Source organism: Cervus canadensis, chromosome 21 (assembly GCF_019320065.1).
Source record: "Cervus canadensis isolate Bull #8, Minnesota chromosome 21, ASM1932006v1, whole genome shotgun sequence".
Classification (NCBI taxonomy): Eukaryota; Metazoa; Chordata; class Mammalia; order Artiodactyla; family Cervidae; genus Cervus; species Cervus canadensis.
In genome coordinates, this window is record NC_057406.1 from 33,730,143 (window position 1) to 33,755,826 (window position 25,684).

Below are 25,684 nucleotides of genomic sequence, written 5' to 3' on the forward strand. Positions count from 1 at the left end.
AGAAAGTTGTTTTATTTCAGCTTCCTTCAAAGGCTGAATGTATCCAAGACAACTGGTCTCATCCTACATCACAGATGGCAACAGCAGGGGATACAGTGGCCATTGTTTTTCTTGCTTCCATGTGAAACCTAAATGTCCTAGAGACATGGCAGGTTCAACTCCAAACACATAAAGAAGAATGCAAAGATTCATGCAAATTAAGGTCATAAGCCAGCTTGTTTTGCCTTATGAAACATATGAAAATCGTTGCTACCCATTGCACAAAACATCTGTTGAAATGAGGCTTACAGCTTGAATGTTTTGAGATTGACTGTTTCTAAAACCCAAGATTGCCTGATGGGAAAGCAGATGGGCAATTTAGACAGTCTTATACTAACTCGTTATTTCTTCTGAAACACAAACTTAATTTAGAAATTCAAAGACAGTGTATTAGATATACAACTTCAGAAGGATAATGTTGGGAACTGGTTAAGAGAACAGAGCCTTACTTCGAAACACTGATTAGGAGAACAGAGCCTTATTTCTTAATATAGTAAACACAGGGAATTTTAAAAAATTGAATCTACACTTGAGTTCTAAGTATTCAGAATTTAATTCTTTAAAATTACTTAAATATGTTAAAATAGTTTAAAAATATATTATCCTCCTTGTGGGCCTCATAAACACTGTCAAGCTTAGTTGAAAAATGTTAGTTTTACAAAAAAAATTCATATAAAATAAATTTTACATGGGTAATTTTCCACAAATTGGAGGTTTTCAAGCTTTTTTCCCTGGAAAATATTTATAATTAGATTTCGTACTTTTCACATGTATTAGCATTATTTTCTATGGCTCAGAATTTCTTCAGGCTACTGAGACATAAAACTGTTGGTCTTTAAAATAAGAAACACCAGATTTCGGTGTGTTTTGGACAGCAGAGTATCTGCTGTTAATTTTCCTGGCTCTTAGTAACTTTTTTTTTAAGTGGCAGCTATTAATATGCCTCCATCTAGCAGAGCTTCCTACCCTCATTTAATTTTTGTTTTTAATCATCTGTGGGCTGAGAAAACAGTCAAGCTTGTGAGAATTATGTATAAATTCCGAGCCCACTATCTGAGTGAAGTATAGGACTTGCCGCGTGAATAAAGGGCATGGATATCAACATCTATTTTGGTTGTTCCAATGATTTCAGCCTATTTTCTGGTTCTTAGCTACTTTTCAAAGGGTATGGATTTTCGAATAAGAAATATGCTACTATTTAACTTAGAAGTTAAATAGGTATTTTCCTCACTTTCATTATTTCACAGATGAGAATTTGGAAGTTGCTGGGAAGCAGATTTTCAGTTAAGTGGAGAGACAAATATTTTTAATTTCACAGAAGAGGATAGTGAATGGAGCCCTGTCCTGTGAGTCTGATCTTAGCTCCATGAATAGCCAGTTATGTACTTCAATCCTCTGGACATCAGTGTCCTCATGGTCTCACCACTACTTGTAGGATTCTGGGGTTCTGTGGCTGTTTCCAGGGCTTCCTTTCCTTGTAGCTTGAGCAGAGGCTTATTAAAGAGACAATTTCCCCATGGGTAGGAGGTTGGATGGAGTGACCTCTGAGGTGTATTCCCTTTTTAACATGAGTAATTCTGTGACTCACTTCTAGAAGGTAATTCACTTGCATTGATCAAAGTAAATTTTAAATACTCAAGGGCAATAATAGTTTAGCTGTGCCCACCTGTTTTGTTCTTCTGCTTTCCCAGTTTGATGAGTCTTGAGTTGAGAACATCATTCTCAAAAGCCATTGTTTTCTCTCTCCTTTCCTCAGGCCCCGGATTTAAAGCTGTTAAAAGTTTATGAAATGCATGAAGGGGGGATTTTTACAGATTGTCATATTAAGCTGGTTATACATTCTCTTTATAGCAACAATTCAGCCACTAAGAAAGAACTTAGTTAAAGGACAACTCCATGGCTTGCTGTTTCAGATAAAAAGCAAACAGAAAGACCCAAACCCCTGTGATATGTGTTTACTGTGGGGAAGTTGTCCAGTTGGTGTAAGATTTTGAAGCTAAGTTATAATATATAATAATTTTAGTCATAAAGTTAAATAACTGACTTAGAAAAAGATGCTCTGGTGAACTTTGTCCTCTCATGCATTTTTGAAAGCATTTTGCAAAACAGGAGAGAACACTCATCAGTGAGTGGTTCCTAATAACATCTTTTAGAGAGGAAGCACCTCAGAATTTACTGTATCTATTAGCAAAGGGCCAGTTTTCTAAGCTTAGTCACCTCCCTTCTGAGACTCTTGAGTAGGCTTTGGTGGTGGTTGTCGTTCTTTCCTGTTTGAACAAAGCTCTCAACTCCTTTCTGTCTGGATATCTCAGGATATCCATGGTGGAGTTAAATGTGTTTCTTTCCCTTATGACACTTGGTGAATTTCTCCTTTCTGTTCATAAATGAAGAACATAAGGAACAGCAAGATTGGCACTGGAGGGAAGGGGCTGGAGGAGGAAAGAGAGAAGGGTGACATTTGCATGTATCTGTTCCCAGGGCATAATGCAGGAACATCTGTTTAAGCAGAAAAAAAAATTCATGTCAGAGATTAAGCTAGGCAGAGTGCCTAAGAAGCCCCTTACAATAAGTTGAACAGGAAAAATCTCCATATCTAAATGTGTTTTAATCATCTCAAGAACACCAGTTTTCTATTATAATGCAACTAATAGATATGTATCTACATCTTCAAGGAAAGTCACAATTTTATTGCTGTAAAATTTTCACAGACACCATTTTCACTACTCAGAGTTATATCTCCAGTGAGCTTCTTTGGCCTCTGCCTGAAGATTTCAATGACAAAGCCATTTAGTTTCCTGTTACTGATCCTTGATTTCATTCCTAGAATAAGTAATGGGGGAAATACAATGAGAAGCTTACCATTATAAACTTGTTCCCTTAATGTAAAATACAAGATAAACAACTAGTCTATTTTCTCCCCCTCAGTTAACATCACATCTTTAACGTGTTTTGTATCTGTGACTCTTCCATCATCCTATTTTTGAATACACTACCATTTTCTCATGACAGAGCTGTTTAGATGAGGAATTTCCTCACTGTGATCCCTTGTCCTGCACAGAAAGAATTCACCAATTTCTCCAGGAACAGCTGGGAAGTTTCAGCTTTTTGAAACTATGTTTAAGTGCCAGTTGTGAACCTACTGTGTGTGTATTAGTAAGTCAGAACTCTATACTAGTTTTCTTGAGAGAGTATCAGGTGAAGCCAGATACCTATTTTCTTTTTTAAGGCTTGAATGCCTGATTTTACTTTCTATTTAGATTCATTTGTTATTTATTTTTGGCTGCGCTGGCTCTTCATTGCTGTGTACAGGCTTTCTCTGGTTGTGGCGAGCGGGGGAGCAGGCGTTACTCTTCACTGAGGTGTACAGGCTTCTCGCTGCGGTACCTCCCCTTGGGGCTTCCTCCAGGCTCTAGGTGCGAGGTCTTCAGTAGTGTGGCCCCCGAGCTGGGGTGCTGACCTGGTGCATGGGCTGAGTTGCTCTGTTGCACATGGGATCTTCCCAGATCAGGAACCAAACATGTCTCTCCTGCTTTAGCAGTTGGAATCTTAACCACTAGACCACCAGGGAAGCCCTATTTTTTTTTTTTCTTTATTATGTGCACACACACAACTCTGATAGGCCCTAGGAAATGGTACTATGGAAAACTTTTTGATTATAGTATCATAAAGAAGAATTATATAACCAAACTTGCCCCTCATATTTCTTTCCCCAAAGCCTTTGTTTATATGAAAGTGTTTATTATTGGATATTGGTGTTATCATTCTATTAAATTATTGAAGAGTAATTTTTAATAAATATTACATTTTACTCATAAAGTCTACCTCTCAATTCAGAGCATGAAAGCTTTGTTATTTTGGTGTCATTTATTTTCTTCTTGATCTCTCTTGTGGGAAGATGGTGATATTCTTTTAATTCTGGAGATGAAGAGAGTAGATTATGAAATATGTTACAGCCCTTTGGAAAGCTAATAGGGCTTGATTTTCTGTTCAGAAGCAGCATTGCCATAAAAGATGTAGTGGTCCAGAAGCAAGAATACATCAGCTACCCTTTGACTTCAAACACACATGCTGGTACACACCTCTGCTGGGTAAGCGTGGATGGCCCCTCTCGTATACCCTGGTAGACACCGATGGAGGTGGGGATCTTTTTTTTTGAAACAGAAAATAATCAGCTATTGGGAAGATCGCCTGGAAAAAGGAATGGCAACCCACTCCAGTATTCTTGCCTGGGAAAGCTCATGGACAGAGGAGCCTGGTAGGCTACAGTCCATGGAGTCTCAGAGAGGTGAACACAACTTAGTGACTAAACAATAACAACAATATATAGCAAAGGTTGTTGAAAGCTTATATGTTTATCCCTGAATTTAGTCAGTCAACTTATATTTGAGCACCTACTCTGTGTAAGGCACTGTATTATATATTAATATAATAAAGACTAATCCCTAAAATAGCTCACAGATTATGAAGGGAAGTAAGACTTGGGGTCAGAGAAGGCTCTGTAGAAGAAACGAGTGTTTAACTGGGCACCGAAAGACAAGTTGCATTTGGAAGAGCAAAAAGCATGGGAAAAAGTATTCCAGTGGAGAAAATAACATGAGTTGTGGGGAAAGAAGAATACAAAGTTGTAAGAGAAGAGTTCAAGCTGGACAAATCACTTTGGAAATAAGAGGACTTGGGTCAGGGTACAATAGAATGTAAGTCTGGAGCAGGTTCATATCAATGCCAGGCTAAGGAGAATGAACCTTATCTTAGGAGATGCTCAAAACTGGGGCATCTCTCATCACAACATAGGTGTGCTTTGAAAGTAAAAGTTAATGGTTGGTTCTGAAAGGATAAAAGAAATGGGATGATAAAATAAATTTAAGAAGGAATAAAAAGTAAGTAGAGTGATTTGTGGATCATTTCAACTAGAAAAGGGAAAACTGCTGCCAGAACTAACGAGTGACCAGTTCGTGTAGGACAATAGATGAGCACTTGCTTTCTAGGGATGATGTTACCCACAGGAACTCACTGATCATTACAAGGGCGCTGAAGGAGAGCCCCCTATGTGCCAGGCACTGGTCTCTGGCCCGAACATACCTCTTAATTCCTTTAATCCTCACTATATCCCTGTGAGGTAGATGCTAATGTAATTGCCATTTTAAAAATAAGGAAACAGGGACATTGAGTTAGGAACTTGCCTCAGGTCACGTGGCACTTTGTGTGTAAGTAAACTGGGGCTCAGAGTGGGTTAGTTATTTATCTGAGATCACAAAACTATATATGGCAGAGTCAGGCTTTGAATAGAAAATTGTGATTGATTCCAAAGTCTATGTTTTTTCTATTAAATTCTACTGCTTCTTGGACGCAGAAAAACATAACAAGACAGTTTCCACACCCAGAAAAGATTGCCATCCTATTTCCTGCACTCTTCAGTGGACAGGGAAGTCTGCTGTGCTGCAGTCCTTGAGGTCTCTAAGAGCTGGACACGACTTAGCGGCTGAACAACAAAAACAAACAATGTCGAACTAGTTTCTCTTCAGCAGTTGGTAAACTGTTTCTGTAAAGAAACAGATAGTAAATATTTGAGGTTTTGCAGGCTGTATGGTTTCTGCAACAACTACTCAGCTTTGCTATTGTAGCACGCAAGCAACCTTGGATGATGCTGGATGAATGGATGTGGCTATGTCCCAATAAAACTTTATTTACAAAAACAGGTGGCTGGCTGGATTTTGCTTGTGACAGCAAGTTGTTGTTGAAACCTCTACTTGATTACTGGGCAAGGGTTTGTTTCCCCTCCTCCACCTCACTCTTCCTTGAAAAAAGAAAGGCATGAAAACTTAGGGGATGGGGGATTATGTTAAAATATTAATAAAACTGAACTGATTTTTGCTGTCTCAGAAATGGTCTCATCAAAGAAGAAATTTTTGGAGAGTCCCTCCAAAGATTTTTAATTTTGTGGCATCTGCATTTGAACCATTGATTTCCATTTTTGTTTTTCTCTCTTCTAATGCAGATGCCTTGCATCTGGATAGTCTTTCAGCAATTCCAAGGCTAGAATTGACACCTTTCTCATGTGTGGCCAACCTAATCCATGCTTCACGTGAAAGGCCCAGATATGAAGAAATAGAGGATGGTGCTTTGGCTGTGACTGAAAGACACAAGTAAGCTAAAAGTGCAGACTATACTTATTCTGCTTTTCGGGGGTGGCCCCTTTCCATTGCCTACCCTTTTAGTCAGTTAGATTGTCATACCCTCAGATTGTAACACCTTTATCATGGAATTTTCATTGTGTAACTTGCCTAACTTTCTGAAAATCAATAATGTAAAACAAATAGTAATATAGTTTGCTCCATAGCTCTTTTGAATTTTGTAATATCCATCCTTAAAGTGTAAAAGATGAATTAGGCTATTTAAAATGTTTCCCAGTTTTTAGGAATATATTATGTACTGCTAAGTTAACTTATTCTGCTAGGTTTTGATCATAATTCTGTTCCTTCACACTCCAGGTGAACAAGTCTTTGAGAATCTACCCCGTGCCCCTCTTCCCGCACCCAAAGCTCCTCTGACTTCACTCAACTTTCTAAGTACACAGATTGATCTTCCTTAGGAAAAGTTCAGAAAAGTCAGTGGAATTTGTGAGCACTGTCCACTCCACTGAAATTTCCTATCTGTACCAAGGGGTCAGGAAGCAAGACTTTGAATTGCAAATACTTCATTTTCATTTGGAGCTGGATTCTCTGTGGTTATAACCTCTCTCTGATGAAGCTTGGAGCTCTCTTTCATCATGTCTCACTGAAGGCATGAACTTAATTAGAAATTTGGTAAAATTGGGGTGGGGAAGGGAAACTACATGATAGATTAGTATCTGCTAAAATTTGCAATTTTTCCACTTGTAGTAAGGAACTTTACTTTGTGTTGTCAGGTGTCCTGGCCCTTCAGCTGGTCTCCACCCAGGAACAGATCTTTCAGGTTGCATCAGGATGAATAATGACCTAAGTATGGAAGTGAGTACTGGACTATATTTCAGCTTCATTTTTTAGCTCTCCCATATCCTGATCCTCTTCCATGGGTATTCTTTTTTTTTTAAAGTATTATAGACTTACATCACAAAATTCAGATGCATAAGAAATGTCTGTCTACCTTTGATGGCAAATGGGGAGCTTTATACCCTCTTCTATAGTATAAACTCAAGAAAAGATAACAAAAGAATATTTTCATGAAGTGTGATGAACTTTTTGTTTGAAAGGTGGAGTTCGGAACTTAAATTCTCTATTAACTGCAAGAAGTCTCAGGTCTCATTGACTCTCTGAGAGTTGAGGTCAAGGCTAAATCATCTTTGAGGTGTTATACTTTGCTGTACAAAGTAAGGCAATGCCCAAGGAGCAATCACTGCCTCAGTTGGGGGTTCATAGTACTTCTTCTGTATCCAAGAAGAGAATACTAAGTAGCTGACGAAGTAAAAAAGTGAACATGATAGTGATTCAGTGATGTCCGACTCTTTATGACTCCATGGACTATAGCCTACCAAGTTCCTCTGTCCATGGGATTTTCCAGGCAAGAATACTGGAGTGGGTAGCCATTTCCTTCTCCAGGGGATTGTCCCAGCCTCAAACCTGGGTCTCCTGCATTTGTAGGCAGATTCTTTACCATCTGTCACCAGGGAAGCCCCAGGTCACTGAGGGCACTCAGGCAAATACCCCAGGTCATGGAGATGTGTCTGAAGCACCTTTCTCCATCAGCAGTCTGAGCCTGATGGAACATGATCTTCTCAACCAAATGAAATAGACAGATTTTCAGATTCTGAAACAGAAAAATCACTCTACTTTAAAAAAAAAAAGATTTATTGTGATATATTTCTCATATCAAACAGTTCATCAATTAAAATTGTTCAATTAAATGTTTTAAAAAATATTCAGAGTTGTGTAATCATCACCACAATCAACTTTCGAACATTTTGATGCTCCTAGAAGCATGACTATTAGGAGTCTATTCCTATCCCCGACCCCTAACCCCCACTCCTACTCCACCCACTCTCAGCAGCCACTAATCTACTTTCTGCCTCTCTAGATTTGCCTGTTCTGGCTATCTCATATGAACGGAATAATACAATACATGACTTCTTGTGACTAGCTTCTCTCACTTAGTATAATGTTTTTAAGGCTCATCCATGTTGTAACATGTTATCCACACTTCCTTTTTATGACCACATATTTCACTGTATGAATATGCTATGTGTTGTTTATCCATTCACCATTGATAAGAGTTTGAGTTATTTCTACTTTTTATCATGAACATCACTATGAACATTGATGTAAAACATTTTGTGTAAATATATGTTTTCGGTTCTTTTGAGTATACATCTGCTGTGGTGTGTGTGCTCAGTCATGTCCGACTCTTTGTGACCCCATGGACTGTAGTCCACCAGGCTCCTCTGTCCATGAAATTTTCCAGGCAATAATACTGGAGTGAGTTGCCATTCCTGCTCCAGGGGATCTTCCCAATCCAGGGATTCAACCTGTGTTTCTTGCATCTCCTGCACTGGCAGGCAGATTCTTTACCACTGTGCCACCTGGGGTACCCCATACATCTACAAGTGGAATTATTGCACCACACGGGCTTCCCTGGTGGCTCAGATGGTAAAGAATCCACCTGCACCGTGGGAGACCTGGTTAGGAAAATCCCCTGGAGGCATGGCAACACACTCCAATATTCTTGCCTGGAGAATCCCCATGGACAGAGGAGCCTGGCAGGCTACAGTCCCTGTGATCACAAAGAGTTGGACACCACTGAGCGACTAAGCACAGCACATGGTCACTGTATGTTTAAAACTTTGAGGAACTGCAAAGCATATTTCCAAAGCAGCTACACCATTTTACATTCGCACCAATAGTGTATGAAGATTTCAATTTCTCTATATTCTTATCAGCCCTTGTCTATCCTTTTTTCTTAGTTTACTTAGAAAATGCCTTTATCTTATACTAGAACATAGTTGATTTAAAACATGTTAGTTTCGGTGTACAGCAAAGTGATTCAGTTATACATATACATGTATCTATTTTTTTTTTTTTTGTCTATCTTTTTGATTATAGGTATCAGTGGATGCAAAGTGGTATCTGATTGTGGTTTTCATATGCATTTCCTTAATGACAAATGATGTTGAACATCTTTTCATGTACTCATTGGTCACATGTATATCTTCTTTAGAGATATGTAAACAGATCTTTTTTTGCCCTTTTAAAAAAAAATGAGTTTGTTTTTTAATTGAGTTATATGAGTTGTTCTTATTATCCCTTTTAAGTGTGTGTATCTGACATTTTTCTGTCCCTTAGTACCCCATCCTATTGAGTAGTTAAGGAAAGAAAAAGGAAATGAATCTGTTTTGCTATTACTTAGCAGTTCTTGTAAAGTTTTAATAAAGGAAGTTGAACTTGGAAGCTTACAGGATGTCTGGTTATTAGTAATTTCCCTTCTATCTGGTATTGATTTCACCAAGAAGGCGGAAGGAACCAACATTAGTTGTGTACCAGGTACACAACTGTAGGAAAACATTTCTATATACATATTGCTAATTTTGTCTACAACTTTGAATGGTATTCTCTGCTTCTGCCATCAAGGCAACTGAAATTCAGAGAGGTTACATAACTTAACCAGGATCACTCAACTAGTAAGTAGCAAACCTGGGCTGCAAATTCAGGTTTGTCAAGCTTCAAAGATTAACCGCTTCTTACAACTCCTCTTATACAACATTGAATTTAGACATTTCAATCATGATAATTACTCATAGTTACCTTGAAAGTAGTTTTTTGGCTGAGAAACAAACGTGCTTCCTTATGTATCAAAAAGGAGCTCCTAATCCATTCTTATTAGAATATGTGACCAAGTTATTTTGTCTTTTTATTTATTTATTTCCCATCAGGTGTTGGTTGTGTTATGTGGGATCTTTCATTGCGGCAAGCGGGCTTCTCTCTGATGGTGGCATGCGGACTCAGTAATTGCAGTAGGTGGGCTTAGCTGCCCCATGGCATATGGGATCTTAGTTCCCCGACCAGGGATGGAACCTACGTCCCCTGCATTGGGAAGCAGATTCTTAATCACAGGACTAGCAGGGAAGTCCCAGTTATTTTGTCTTGACACCCATGAAGAAATAGGAGCTAACAGCGATCACAGGTCAAATGTTCCTGGGGAAATATAGAGATTCCCTGAAGGATTTTCTGCTGCCTCTAAGCCATTTCTTCCATGGGCCCCAGGAACTAGTCTGTCAGATGAACACTGTGGCTGTTCTCAACTATTTCCACCAATTCCCTTTCCGTCTGCTTCACTGAAGAATCCCTGCAGCCTGTTCACTCCTTCATGCCTGTCCCCTGAGCAGATCCCCACCCCCTACCCTGTCATGGCCTCCCACACCCATCTCTTAAACAAATACAATGCTCTCCTTAGACAGTGCTTGTCAAAGCATTCTCATTAATAAGAATTAAAATTAAATATGAGATTAAAATTACAAAGCATATAATCCATGTTTATCCCAGTGACCCATAAATCATTGTGTTTCCTTAACTCTTCAGCTTCAAACTTTCAGAATTTCATCACTCTTGAGGGCCTTCAAAGCAAGCAACTTGCCCTGGTATTCAGGCTTTTCTCTAATCTGGCTGCAGTCTTAACTTTCCACCCTTTCCTCATCCCTGCCTTATAGTTGTCCCTAAATGTCAGCCAAGTCACTTGGTCTGCATTGTCGGAATATATCACACAAAGTTGTTTATGCTGTTTTCTCTGCCCCAAAGATTTACAATTCTCCATTTATCAAATTCCATGTGTCTGTCAAGGCCCATTCCAAAAACTTTTCTTGTGATAGTGAGAAATATTTGCAGTCAAGCATCTCTAGTCCTTTATCTTCTTTTTTTTAAAGATTTTTTTAATGTGGAAAATTTTTAAAGTCTTTATTGAATTTTGTTATTTTGTCCCAGTATTGCTTCTGTTTTATGTTTTGGGTTTTTTCGTTTGGTCCCGAGGCATGTGGGCTCTTAGCTCTCCAACACCCTGCACTGGACTGCCCAAGGAAGACCTCTTTAGTCCTTCTTGAGATCGAAATCAGTATGAATTAGAAGTTGAGAGATGAGGGTTTTCCCTGGTTCTCCCTCTCTGCAATTGTGGAAAAGTCTTATCATTCAGACCTCAGTTTCTTTGTTTCTCAACCATCCCACTTGGGAAAAAATAAGTTCACCCTTTTCTTTTAGACCCCAGTAACTGTGCACCTCTGGAGAAGGCAATGGCAACCCACTCCAGTACTCTTGCCTGGAAAATCCCATGGACGGAGGAGCCTGGTAGGCTGCAGTCCATGGGGTCGCTAAGAGTCAGACACGACTGAGCGACTTCAGTTTCACTTTTCACTTTCATGCATTGGAGAAGGAAATGGCAACCCACTCAATTGTTCTTGCCTGGAGAATCCCAGGGACGGGGGAGCCTGGTGGGCTGCCGGCTATGGGGTTGCACAGAGTTGGACACGACTGAAGCGACTTAGCAGCAGCAGCAGCTATCCTATTAATATTTGGTGAATGCCTGTTTCCTTCTTTATTCTTGTATCCCCTATACGGTCTATTTAAAACACTGAGAGTGAACACCCAGTGAACTTGTTGAACTGACAGTCTTGCCCTATTGCTTTCTGACTGGGGTTCCTGGGAACTGGACATTTATTTTTTATTCCTCTCCTGTATTCATAGAGATAGCTATATTCTAGCCTCTTTTGCAGAAAGCATAGCATGAGATAAGAGTGAGCATCAGTATTCATAGGAGGATTTTTGGGTGAGCAGAGGACTCTAGCAAGCTTAACATCTCAAGAAGAACATCTCTTAGTAAAATAATTTGGGGTCCAGTTTGGGACATTCTTGGGAAGAACAGAGCTACTTTACCGACTCAGTGAAATCTATTTATTTGGAAAATTTTAAAGGGGAAGAAAAAGAAATAAATTATTTCCAGTCCTTGTCTTTTAGAGACTCAGACTAAAATATTTATGAGAGAAATTTTTACAGTACCTGAGTCATACTTCAAAACAATGCTAGGGTAGTTTTAGTGGGTGACAGTGTTGATGAAACAAGATGGACCACAGGTTGATAATTGTTGAATCTGCAAAATAGGTACACAAGGGTGGTGTTCTATTCTGTCTACTTTCGTATTTATTTGAAATATTCCCCAGATGACTTAGAATTTTTAGCCACATAGCATAGGTTTTGGAATTAAGCAGGTGTGGTTTTAAACTGGCTCTGTTACTTATTATCTGTGTGACCTTGGACAAATGTCTCAACCTCTTTCAGTTTGCTTGTATCCCTTGTGAAATAGAGATATTATTTTGCAGAGTTCTTCTGAGAATTCAAATACGTACACATACATATATTATGCATATACACATACATATATATATATCTGCACATACATATACATATATTATGCATATACACATACCTATATATATCTGCAACTGTTCAGTTCTGGTCTAACCAGTCCATGGAAACAAACCAGGTTTGTTTAGAGAAACAAACTGTTCATATTTAGAGAAAAGGCAAATCTCAGTGCTCTGTCTCCTCACTTGCTGATGCATAGGAAGCTCTTTTTGTTTCATGAGGTCAACATGAAACAAAAGAACATTTGCTTTTCCAAGAATCTATGTTGATGCCTCGGCTTCCTTGGTGGCTCAAATGGTAAAGAATCTGCCTGCAATACAGGAGACCCTGGTTTGGTCCCTGGGTCAGGAAGATCTCCTGGAGAAGGAAAGGACAACCCACTCCAGTATTCTTGTCTGGAGAATTTCATGGACAGAGGAGCCTGGTGGGCTGCAGTCCAAGGGGTTGCAAAGAGTCGTACATGACTGAGCAACTAACCCTTTCATACTGATGCCTACCAGTATATCCCAGTGTCCTTCTGACCTCACCAACCAGTGGGTCCCAGGGAAAGGCACTTCACCTCCTGAGAGACTGTTGGAGAAGGCAGGTGGTTTCACCACTCCCATCTCTGCAGTCCTTTCTGTTTGTTGTCCTCACTGGCCACAGGCCCTGCCTGCTCTACTGCTGACCTCCTCAGAACACTGTGTCTGGACTTCTGGTAATCTCCTCACCCTGGTCAGTGGGGAGAAGTCTCTCCCTTCTTGTTCCAGCACTTTAAGGATCCTACTGTAGTGTTGGGTGGACTGCTTGTGACTTAGTCATTGAAACTGTCCTCTGCTTTTCAAGACAAATAGATAATCCAGCAGTGCTGCATGATAGTACAGTCTCCCACTGAATTGATTCTTGCTGCTCTCTTCCATAACTAGATCTAGCAGTTTATTAGGTCCAACTTTCTCCATTCTTCCTCACTCCTGGCAATTTCTATTTCTTTCAGGCCTAGATTGTCTCTCCTTATAATCTATCTTTCTTTCCTTATTCACTGCTCCCACCACTGAGTCTGAATAGCAACCAAAGGATTTCTGGGCCTTTGCAAAACTGCATTCATGATTAGGTACCTGTGTGTGTCCCCAAACACTCCAAGAATTAAGATGCTTCATGAAAATCCTGGGACATCCCTGGTGGTCCAGTGGTTAAGACTCCACCTTACTACTTCAGGGGGTTGCAGGTTCAATCCCTGGTCAGGAAACTAAGATCCTGCATGCCATGTTGTATGACCAGAAAAATTTGGGGGGGGGGGAGCTTCCCAGGTGGTTTTCCCTAGTGGTAAAAAACCAGTCCATCAATGCAGGAGATGTAAGAGATGAGGGTTCGATCCCTGGGTTGGGAAGATTCCCTGGAGGAGGCATGGCAACTCACTCCAGTATTCTTGCCTGGAGAATCCCATGGACAGAAGAGCCTGGTGGGCTACAGTCCATGCAGTCAAAAAGAGTCAAACATGACTGAAGAGACTTAGCACCATGAAAATTCTACGACAGTGAAACTGATTCTCCCCTCTACCTACCTGAGTCTTAGATTTTACCTCAACAGACTCTTTATAACATATTAAAGTACCTGGTTCATAGTAAACACTCAAGATAGCAACTGTAACTATCACCCAAAATCAGGATTATCAACAGCATGAAGCTCAGAGGATATAGGTTAAAGGATATGAAGATGAATTTTTGTTTTCCATTTTACTGTTAAACAAAAAAAAAAATTATACAGTAGATATTAAGTGTTTTGCTATCCCTTTGAGGTCTCCTTCATGTAATTACATGTTTTTGCCTCAGATGTACTATCACTAGAAAAGGGTGATTTATGAGGCAAAGTACAGAATCCATTGAAAAGTATCTCAGATTTTCTGGCCATTGTCTGTCCTGTTCTCTCAAGCTGTGTGTGGGTGCAGCTTTAATAACCTTGGAGAATAAATAACATTGCCAGTTGCAAAATTGGAACGTGTAGAAGTTGGCTGATAACTATATTACAGATGAACCTCAAAGTGGTGGGTGTGTCCTGTAGGTCTGAAGGTGTGGTGTCCTTTTAGTTAGAAACTGGAAAAAAAAAAAAAAACTTGTGAAGAAATTTAGTTTTATTTAGGTTACAGTGATTATAATCTTTTGACGTTCAAGCTTACATTCTTTTCTTTCTAGAAGATTGAAACTTTGACTCCAAGTCAAGGGCATTTTTTAAAAATTTAGAATGAAATAAGTCTATATAGACTCCTTTTGTTCAGTTTTTTTTTCTCAGAAAACGATATTTATTTACTTGAGTAGTGTCAACTGTCTAAAATGGATCTAAAAGTAAAAGTTAACATTGGTAACATGAATGTTTCTTAGTGGAAGGGTTTTTTGATCATAAAAATCTATGGGTAAAATAGCGTTTCGTCTAAAAGAGTAACCCGGGAAGATTATCTCGGCCTATTAATTGCCCTTACTGATACTGATAGCGCTTCCCTGGTGGCTCAGATGGTAAAGAAGCTGCCTGCAATGAAGGAGACTGGAGTTTGATCCCTGGGTTGGGAAGATCCCTGGAGAAGGGAATGGCTAGCCTCTCCGGTGCCCTTGCCTGGAGAATTCCATGGACAGAGGAGCCTGATGGGCTATAGTCCATGGGGTGGCAAAGAGTTGGACATGATTGAGCAATTAGCACTTTCACTTCACTTTCAATATCTTAGAAGCTATTTCTTCATATTTTCTAACTGAATATTGAAATAATGCTGCTGTGTGTGTGTGAGAAAGCTGAAGTGAGAGGGGGAATGTGTGTGTGTGTGTGTGTGTGTGTGTGTGTGTGCCTTGTATTTGCTGACCCAGCCTGTGGGAGAATATCTCGCTTTGTTCCGTGAGTACGTTGGCTACCCCACCCTTACCCTACATTAGACTTTTACTGTCAAAAGCAAATGGGCTGCACCACAGATTTTCATGTAAATGTTATGCAGGTTCCTATTTGAATGGCTTGAACAGGAAGAACATGCTTCCTGCTCCAGGCTGTCAGCATGTGTTAGACTCATTGATGTGAGCCAATCTTGTGCTGTAAGTAAGTCTCTCTCTTCTGAACTTTCTCTTTCTTGCATTTAGCCAGTTTCTTGATTTTCCTTGGTTTTAAGATATATCCAGTAAATTATCTTTTTTTATAATCTAGCTAGATCCTGCAGTTGTTATGTGTGTTAGATTCTCCTGTGGGCTCAGGAAATTGGTTTGAATAGGGGCGCCTTTTGAAACTGGAAGAAAAGAGCATAATTGTAGAAAGTGTTTGCTGAGTTACTTTTCCCCCCCCCCCCCCCCCGCCGTTCACACACACAGACACCCTGAGGGGCTATATCTCCAACTTGCATTAACTATAACTCTACATTTGGAAAAATAAAAATCTCCTTCTTCTGTCTGGCTCTTCTTCTAAGGAGGAAAAAATGTTAGCTGAATATATGAAAATCTAGGATTGAGGTATGTTGTGTATTAGGTTGTCTTTTTGATCAGTGAGATTTATAATGATTCATGAATTGGGACTAATATCCAGTAATATCCATTATCTTTGCAACAGAACAATGTAGTAATGTATGGCTACTAAATATATAATGTTTATCCAAAATCACAGAATTGTTACTTACTTAATCAATAAATATTTTATGTTTACCAAACAGTTTCACTTCTAAAAATTAGGATGAAAGAAGGGCTTTACACAGAGCATTGTGACAGATGAGACTCATTTTTAATATAATGTATTTTTGCTGTACTTATTAGTTTGATTTTAAATAATAGAATTTTTAGAAAAAAATTATAGAAATAATGTTTTCTCTTTCCTTTAATACTGGAAATCAGTTTAGTTCAATAGAAAATAGCTGCATTCTCCTTCACACCTCTTAAATTCAAATATAAGGTTTCATGTCTGATTGGTATAAAAAGGAATTTTTTCTGATAAAATTAGGTTTTTCGTTAGTGCAGTGTAATTATTGCATATATTGTTATTATTTATAACAGTAATAAGTGCTATTTCAAGTCACATATAATAATAGATTTCTATGTTATGAAGTGTTAAATGGGCCTGATTTTTTTTATTATTATTAAGGACTCAATGCTCATTGATTTTTATGGAGGACACTCAATGAAACTGAAGAATGTTTAATTTTTTCCTATTTTACAGCTTCATTTTTTTACATATGTATTGGTAGATAGTTAAATAAGCATGTAATAATTACTAGTACAATATATTTAAATATCTCAAGGGCAGAGTCAATATCATTTAACTACCAATGGTGTATAAGGTATAATTTCTCTTCAAACTTTAATGCACATATTTTCCCACTCTGTTCTGTGCATACTGTCCTCTATGCAATGCTGCTTATAATTTATGAAGTATTTGTTCTGCATATTTGTCTTTTTGACTGGCCCATGAGCTCCTCTGGGACAAGGACTGTGTTTCTGGTCTCTCTCAGGCTTTTGGTTTTGTGCCAGAAACAACGAAAGGCTGTTTCTGGCAACAAACTAGGCCTTTGTTGAAAGTTGTTGAATTAAACTGGTGCCACAAGGGACTTCAGTCACATATAGTCTGACACAAAGATGTTTAAAGCAGGGATAAAATGAAATAAAAGAGAAGATTGCCCAACATTTACATGTAAAAGTTGTTGTTATTATTGTTCAGTCACTAAACTGTGTCCCACTCTTTGCGACCCCATGGACTGCCGCATGCCAGGCTTCCCTGTCCTTCACTATCTCCTGGAGTTTGTCCAAACTCATGTCCATTGAGTCAGTGATGTGATTCAACCATCTCATCCTCTGTCGCCCCCTTCTCCTCCTGCCTTCAGTCTTTCCCAGTGTCAGGTGTAAATTCTTGCTGTGCAGGTTTGATTGTGGACTTTTCTTAACATTTGAGGTGAACATTTTGAAAGTTTATATTCAAATCATTTATCAGTCAAAGACAATCAATGGAAAGTCTTTGCCTCCCCAATAGCCTTAGGGTGTTTCAGAGACAGTTCTGTTTACAATGAAGAGGACACTATATTTAGTCTGATTGTTCAGCCAGTTTAGAGGCTGGCACTACCATTCTGAATGCTCCTGGGAAATTACTTTATTCATTGGCTTTACTTTCCTCACCTGAAATAAGTAAATCTTTTTTTTCCACTAAAATCTATTGCATAAGGTTGTGGAGTGAATTAAAGGAGATGGTATATAAAAGGACTTAATAAATTGTAGTGTGCTGTACAGATGTAAGCTGTTGTTTTTTGTATTGGATAACTATATATTCAGCAAACTCTTGCTAAACCTTTACCTTTCTGTGAAGTCAATCTTATCTTGGATAGATTCTCAATATGGTATATGATATACAGCAGCCCTCTATTGAAACCTATTGTATGTTGTGACACCTAATCAGAAGTTCTATGTTTGATTATGGGAATTTAAATATCTTTATTTTTGCACTGTCTGTGCAGATTTTGGATATGTCCAAGTGATTTCAGTTTTAATTTATTAAATTCTTATTTATTTTCCTAAATAAATCAAATAATAATAAATATATCTATTAGTAAAACTTTTTATGAAAGAGGAACCTGTGTTCCCACTATATTTTTTGAAAGAGAATAAGTGAATGTAGGGCTTCCCAGGTAGCTCAGTGGTAAAGCATCTGCCTGTCAAGCAGAACATGTGGGCTTGATCCCTGGGTTGGGAACATCCCCTGGAGAAGGAAATGGTTACCCACTCCAGTATTCTTGTCTGGGAAATCCCAAGGACAGAGGAGCCTGGTGGGATACAGTCCATGGGGTTGCAAAGAGTTGGACATGACTTAGCGACTAATTAACAGCAAAAAGTGAATCTATATTCCCACTGCTTTTTATTGGAAAGAGAATGAGTAAACCTAATCTAAAGTTCCCTCCAAACTAAGAACTCAATGGAGATTATGAAGCTCAATTGAGACTTTCAAATACTTGCCCTGGGAGACTGGGACCACAATTTTTTTTTGGGGTGGGGGGAACCACGATTTTGTTAAAGCTCTTTTTGAGCCCCAAGTAAGAGGAGCTGACATAGATGTAATCCCTCAGAACTTTGAGACTTGTATAAACTTTAAATGTGTTATGGATCTAGCTAGAAAATTGAGAACCATTTTTAAATCAACAGGTCAAGAATTTTAGGTTGAGTAATAGTTCCATAAATAGAAATGTTGTTTCATGCCCACCTAGTTCTATTTAAAGAAAACTTAAGTTCATGATAGAAACTCTGTCTGCCCTTTAAGATTAAAATTTGTTTTGCGCAAGAATTTATATTCTTTGAATATTGGACTTGTAAGTATAGTTAAAATTGGACTTTTTTTTGAAAGTACAGCTTTGAGTAAGTATGTATATCCATCTGCCCTATAGCATCACATTCCCATATCCTCTCCAAAAGAGAAAGCAAATATGGGTTCATTTAAAACTGTATGAAAATATTTGCTTAACACAACCTCTCTGGAATGGAAAATGTCAAATTGTTAAACTTATTTCTCTCTCTCTCTCTTTTTTTTTTCCTTAAGGAGAATGGTGTTGAATACTTATGTTCTGAGAGCCAGCCCCAATCCAGGTTTGCCTGTTTGTTTCTCTGTGTGAATTTGGATGCATATTCCATAATTTTCTAAGTGAATTCTTTGGACCCAACACTCCAAAAATACTACTTCTACTCTTTCGACAGGGAATATTCGACCCTACCATCTCCTGGTCACACTTCATCCACAGAGAGTACTGTAACGTCAAGTGGTAAGTAGATTAGAAAAGATATAAAAATAAGTCTGTTAATCTGTTATATTGAAAATGGGTAACCAACAAGGACCTACTGGACAGTGCATGGAACTCTGCCCAAAGTTTTGTGCCAGCTGGATGGGAGCGAGGTTTTGGGGAGAATGGATACATGTCTATGTATGGCTGAGTTCCTTTGCTGTTCATCTGAAACTATCACAACATGGTTAATTGGCTATACCCCAATGTAAAATGAAAAATTTAAAGTTTGGGAAAAAAATAAATAAATATGAGGAAATAGAAAAAAACTGAGGATATTCTACTAAAGATCCCATAACCAGAAAGCTGTACTCTATTTCAATAAATGGTATATTATTTAAAACTTCCTTTAAAAAATTAGAATGTTAATATTATAACCATAAGCTTGGCTATCTTGTGATCTCCTGAGGTGTATACAAGTGAAAAGGCCATAAGCAAATAATCTTTTGCATAGTATTCATGCTTTAGTTTCTTCCTGTTGATAGATTCTGGATCAGAAATTTTGCATATGGCTTCTGGTGACCTTGACTGTAAACCACTCTGTGAGAAAGAGGAAGATAAAAGATCAGCTTCTGCTGTGACAAAGATCCAAGGTAAGCTGTTGAAGGATTCAAGCATAGTTTCCATTCTAAAACATGAAACAAACCTGGAAGCTAGTAGAGTAACTATCATCAGTGGCTGAGTAATATTGTTTTATAAAAGAATTTTGAAGACATAGTCTGAAGAAAAGAACTCTAAGAGGTGACCATGGCCTTCATATATGACAATGTTACCAACTTTTTTCCAACTCTACATTTAGAATAAAACTTACAATGTATTTTAATGGGTTTTAAATATCTCCTTGTGGCCAAAATTTATTGAACACACCTGAGTCTCGGCTGTGATGCAGTTGTGAAATAACTTACTTAGGAAATTCTCAGAATCCTCATTAGAATTTACTGGGTTAAAAGGATGGACCAGGACTTCTCTGGTGGTCCAGTGATTATGACTCCATGCTTACACTGCAGGGGCCATGGTTCATTCCTGGTGGGGGAATTCAGATCCTGAATGCTATGTAGCATGGTCAAAAATTTTTTTTAAATAAAATTAAAACTGGATATTAAAAGAAAAAAGGATGGACCAATTAGCGATGGTCCACTCAGGAGGTAGAAATTAACTAAACAATGCATTAGATCCTCCTTTTCTGCCATTTGAGTCTGAAAATAAAGTGGTTATTCTCAACCATTTCCCGTTAGGCATCACTATGGCTGATACTCTTGGGAAACGTAGGCTTCCATTTCTACCTAAAGTGTCAATTAAGGAAAATTCATTGAAAGTTAAATTGGCAATTAAATTTGAGATATAGGTGCTAATTTAAAGGAGCTGTAAAATTGTAGAAATGGAATCCATTCCTTCATTTAACTGAAGAATATCTTTACATTCTATCTCACACCAAATAAGAAAAATTTTGATTAAAACTACACCAGGATACCATTTTTTACCTATCATGTAAACAAATTTAAAACAGTTTGTTGGCACACTTCTGGTAAGATTGTTGGAAGAAAAAGAATTCTCGTCCATTGCTGCAAGGAATGTAAATTATTATAATTAGCGTGGAGAGGAATTTGCTAATATCTACCCAAAATTTAAATGTATGTCAGTTCAGTCGCTCAATTGTGTCCAACTCTTTGCAACCCCATGTACTGCGGCACGCCAGGCCTCCCAGTCCATTGCCAACTCCCGCAGTTTGCCCAAACTCATATCCATTGAGTCGGTGATGCCATCCAACCATCTCATCCTCTGCCGCCCCCTTCTCCTCCTGCCTTCAATCTTTCCCAGCATCAGGGTCTTTTCAAATGAGTCAATTCTTCGCATCAGGTGGCCAAAATATTGGAGTTTCAGCATCAACATCAGTCCTTCCAATGAATATTCAGGACTGATTTCATTTAGGGTGGACTGGTTGGATCTCCCTGTAGTCCAAGGGACTCTCAAGAGTCTTCTCCAACACCACAGTTCAAAAGCATCAATTCTTCGGCACTCAGCTTTCTTTATAGTCCAACTCTCATCCATATATGACTACTGGAAAAACCATAGGTTTGACTAGATGGAACTTTGTTAGCAAAGTAATGTCTCTGCTTTTTGATATGCTGTCTAGGTTGGTCATAAATGTATGTATCCCATGATAAAATAATTGGTTTCTGGGAATTTATCCTGTAGATCTAAGTACACACACATACTATATGACATATATGGAAGTTTATTTACTGCAGCATTGTTTGTAATAACAAATAATGGAAACAAGTTAACTATCAGTAGAAGACTAACATATTTTGGCATGTCCAAGTAATGGAATACTGATACACATTTGTAAAATATACATAGAAGGGAGCTTTTTTCTTGGAAGAATATCAAAGAACTATTATTTCTTAGGGAAAAGCACTAGAGTACAAAGTATTATGTATTGCATGTAAATATTTGTGAAAAAAATAGAAAAAAGTTTTTGTACATATAATACATGTATAAAATATCTCTACAAAGCTAGACAGAAATTAGCAACATTGCCTGTGAGGCAGGAAACTGGCTTTCTGGTGGACATGATGGGAGAGAAAATTTTCACTGAAAAACATCTTATACTTTTGATTTAAGGACCATATGAATCTACTATCAGTCTTAAAAAATTTTTAAATATAAAATTTCCATAGGGAAGATTTTTGTGTCTTTGAAAATAGTGGTTACCATTTTGTTCTTACTTCCATATAAGTTTTAAAAATTGAGTACATCCTTTAGTTATTCTGTTTTCTTGAAAAGAAAGAAACAAAATCTAACTATAGCTGCTGACCTTTGTGCCTGGGCTGAACTAAATTCAGTACAATGGGTCATGTGAAGAGGAAAATCATTATCAAGTACATTACAGTACAAACAAATACAGGGAAATTACAAAAAGGAATGGCATAAATTAAAAGTGCATCTCTTTTTCTTAGTTGGATGACATTTTGCTTAGAAAGATACTGTGTTTTGGAAGGATATCATACTTTGTTATCAGCCCTGAATATATAATTTTTAAAAACATGTGTGTCAAGCTATTAAAAAAAGCTAGCTTCCCTGGTGGCTCAGTGGTAAAGAATCTGCCTGCCAGTGCAGGAGATGCAGGTTCAGTCCCTGGATCAGGAAGATCCCCTGGAGAAGGAAATGGCAACTCACTCCAGTATCCTTGCCTGGGAAATCACACAGACTGAGGAGACTGGCGGGCTATAGTCCATGGAGTCACCAAAGAGTTGGGCATGATTTAGTGACTAAGCAACAACAACTAAGTAATTGTTCATCCTTCTTTCATTCAGTTTCTATAATTACACTAGTAATGTGTTTGATTTAAAAAGCAGCTCAGCCTTAAAAAATAGTTTAAAAACCCTATTATTTGAAGGCCATACAAGTATTTGTATGGCACATTTGTATGGCACAAGTATTTATATTCACATTTTTAGTTTATGCCATTCCCTTTTGTAATTTCCCTGTATTTATTTGTACTTTAATGTACTTGATAATGATTTATACAAGTATTCATTTCTGTTAAGAAATTTTACATGGCTAGCTTCTTTGGGAACACATGTTAAACCCTTTGCCATTTAGGTGTCTGCCCACATTGCCACCCTCACTATTTCTTCCTCTTTTACTTGTAACCCTCCTTGCCCCACAATGTTTGGGGTGTTTCCTCCTTCTTACAGGCAGAAGTCCAGCTCCTGAAAAAATTGAACCGCAAGGCTCTGTGAGTGAAGAAAAGAGCATGTTGATTCAGGTAATATACACATGTTAACAATAAAAGTAATGATATATTACAATGGTAGAACTGTCCCTTTAAGTTTGCAAAGTACTCTTAAAAGCATTATTTCAATTTATCCTTTCAAAATATTATGAGGTTCATAAAATTTAGTTACAGCAATATTTTACAGATGAAGAAGTTGAGGCCAGAGCATCCAGGGTCACACAGTAGAGTCAGAGGTAGGACCCCCTGACTCCACACTGGTTTTTCTTTCATTCATTCTTGCATTTGTTCACTCACTTATCCATTAAAGGTCTACCTGAAACAAGCTAAATATCTATCTCTAAAGTCCTCTTACATAAATTAATGCATTAATAAATAAGGCTAAATAAAAGTGATACCTGTCTTAAAGATATGCTGTAATTAAGGGAAGAAATGTACAATTACTCAATAATTAGACTGTGGTTAGACTAACATTGTTTTAGTTCAGTCTATCTGATTATAAGAAACAGAGACTCATGTGACTGTTAATAACCCAGGTTGAGAGAAGGTTGCGACATGTATGCATTTGAAGTAATGAGGTAAAAATTTTATGCTAAAGGGAGTGGACTAATTGGATATGTGGTTTGGAATAATTCTTTGTGGTGTAAATTATACCTAAAGTGTAGTGTTAGCTAGCAGACATGCCCAAAATGGTTGCCTCTTGTTAAAAAATGGACAGAGGAAAATTCAAATCCTCTAGTCTTTCATAGTAGTCTTTCGAGAAAACATTTTTTTAATTCTCATTTCAAAAAGAAAAAAAATTTAAAAAAATAATGGATTAGAAAATGTAAAAATAAATAAATAAAAAGTAAAAAAAAAAAGGAAAATGTAGTAATGGAAGTAGGGGACTGGTTAGAATGCTATAGGAATAATTCAGGCAAGATATGAAGATAGTATGAATTTAGTGATAATGAAAAAAATGAGACTTATTTGAGAGATATTTAAGGAATAACATTCACAGTACATAGTGACTCATAATCAGGGGCCTGGGAAAAGGTAAATACTTAGGTTTACAGCTTAACCTACAGAATGAGTAGAACAACATGAGAGTCGGAAAGAGTAAGAAGAATTTGTGGGGTAAATTTAATTACTTTGAGATAAGTCAAGTTTCAGGTTGATATGTGATATCATCAACACCCTGTAAGGAGATGTTATAGATAGCTATATACCCATATTCACAAACTCATCAGTGGGACTTTTGGGACAGAGACATATTTGTGAGTTATCAGCAAAAAAACAAGCATGCGGATGAGATTTCCCAAGAAAGGAGGGAAGGGAGAGAGAGAGAGAACAGAGGATGGTGGACTCTTGATGATTCCAGTGTCGAATAAGAGGAGGCCAGTGGCAAAGGAGATGGAGAAGGAGCTATTGCAGTGATTGGGGTACATCAGGAAACGGAAGCCAAGGGCTGAAAAACCTTCAAGGAGGGGACTCTAGATCATTTTAGATGTTACAGTGAGCTTAAGTAAGATACTGACTGAAAATTATTCATTGGGTTTGGCAGTAGGGAGGTCACGGATAACTGGGGAGGGCACGTTCCTAGGAGTGTTGGCTGCAGGGGCAGAGTAGCTCACAGATCACAAATGGGAGATGAAGAACTGGAACAACTCTTCAACCGTGTCCAACAGTGGCCAACTCTTCCCAGAAGAAGCATAGCCAGGAAGCACAGAAGAGGAAAATGACATCGCTGGAAGACATTATAGGATTGAGAGAGGATTAAAAAACTTTAAGATTGTGTAAATATTGAGACAAATGATCCAGTGTTTTACCTGCATTATTGCATTTGTTATATTTTATCAAAATCTTAGTTCCAGTTGTCCAAAAATGACGTGATGTGGTATCCAGGGCCCTACGAAGGAAATTTGTCTTGGCCAAAATAAGGAAATATGGAAAATTTCTGAGAATGTTGAATAATAATTATCCTAAAATAATTGTAACCTATAGCTTCTCCTTTAGATTTCCCCAGGCAGTAGAGTACAACTCCTATGATGGTGATACTTGTTGTATGAGATGCTCTTGTAGGCAGTTGGTCATGACCTTAGAGTATATTCAGATGGAGGAAAAGTCAAACATAGCACCATCTTTTTTTTGAGGTATAATTGCTTTACGATGTTCTGTTAGTTTCAGCTGTACAATGAAGCGAATCAGCTGTGCACATACATAGATCCCTTCCTTCTTAGGCCTCCCTGCCACTCCTTCCCCATCCCACCTCCTAGGTCATCACAGAGCACTGAGTTAAGTAAGCTTCCTGTGTTACACAGCAGATTCCTTCCACTGGCTATCTATTTAACACATGGTCCTGTATATATGTCAGTCCTAATCTCCCAAGTCATCCCACTCTCCCCTTCTACCCCTGTCTCCACATGTCCATTCCCTACATCTGAGTCTCATTTTAGCAGTTCTTTTGTCATAATTTCCCCAACAACCCATTTGGAATGCTGCGTGTGAAAGTCCTAGATTACCACCCCCTTTTCATTCATTCAGTCCTGCCTCTCCCTCAAGCTCCAACTTGTTCTTTGCCTGCAGAGATATTCCATGCTTCTCAAGCCATATGTCTCTCTCCTTCCTTTGCAAAGCATATATTTGTATCTCATTTGGCAGGCACTTAATCCTAGTCTTCTTTGTGGGAATTGGTATCACATTTGCAGCTTTTCAGGTATTTCTGTTTTTTTTTTAATGCCTCAACTAGACTGGAAACCCCGTTGGAGCCAGTCGTCTTTTCTTAATCCCTAACACAGTTCTTGG

At 38.2% G+C, this 25,684-nt stretch overlaps 1 protein-coding gene across 4 annotated transcripts in view; it reads left to right on the forward strand.

The window, feature by feature from the left end:
* IRAG2 (inositol 1,4,5-triphosphate receptor associated 2) overlaps positions 1-25,684 on the forward strand; it is a 96,246-nt gene that overhangs the window by 48,239 nt on the left and 22,323 nt on the right. Inside the window, exons 19-28 of one of the 4 annotated variants that reach the window (XM_043441320.1) lie at positions 1,891-1,949; positions 3,046-3,128; positions 4,030-4,127; positions 6,035-6,182; positions 6,944-7,025; positions 18,924-18,970; positions 19,079-19,143; positions 19,647-19,754; positions 22,863-22,923; positions 23,834-23,843. In XM_043441320.1, the coding sequence (XP_043297255.1) occupies positions 1,891-1,949; positions 3,046-3,128; positions 4,030-4,127; positions 6,035-6,182; positions 6,944-7,025; positions 18,924-18,970; positions 19,079-19,143; positions 19,647-19,754; positions 22,863-22,923; positions 23,834-23,843 (761 nt within the window). Of the gene's footprint in view, positions 1-1,890; positions 1,950-3,045; positions 3,129-4,029; positions 4,128-6,034; positions 6,183-6,943; positions 7,026-15,414; positions 15,461-18,923; positions 18,971-19,078; positions 19,144-19,646; positions 19,755-22,862; positions 22,934-23,833; positions 23,844-25,684 lie in introns of those variants that run through there. The other 3 variants (XM_043441324.1, XM_043441322.1, XM_043441321.1) reach the window with 3 other exon arrangements.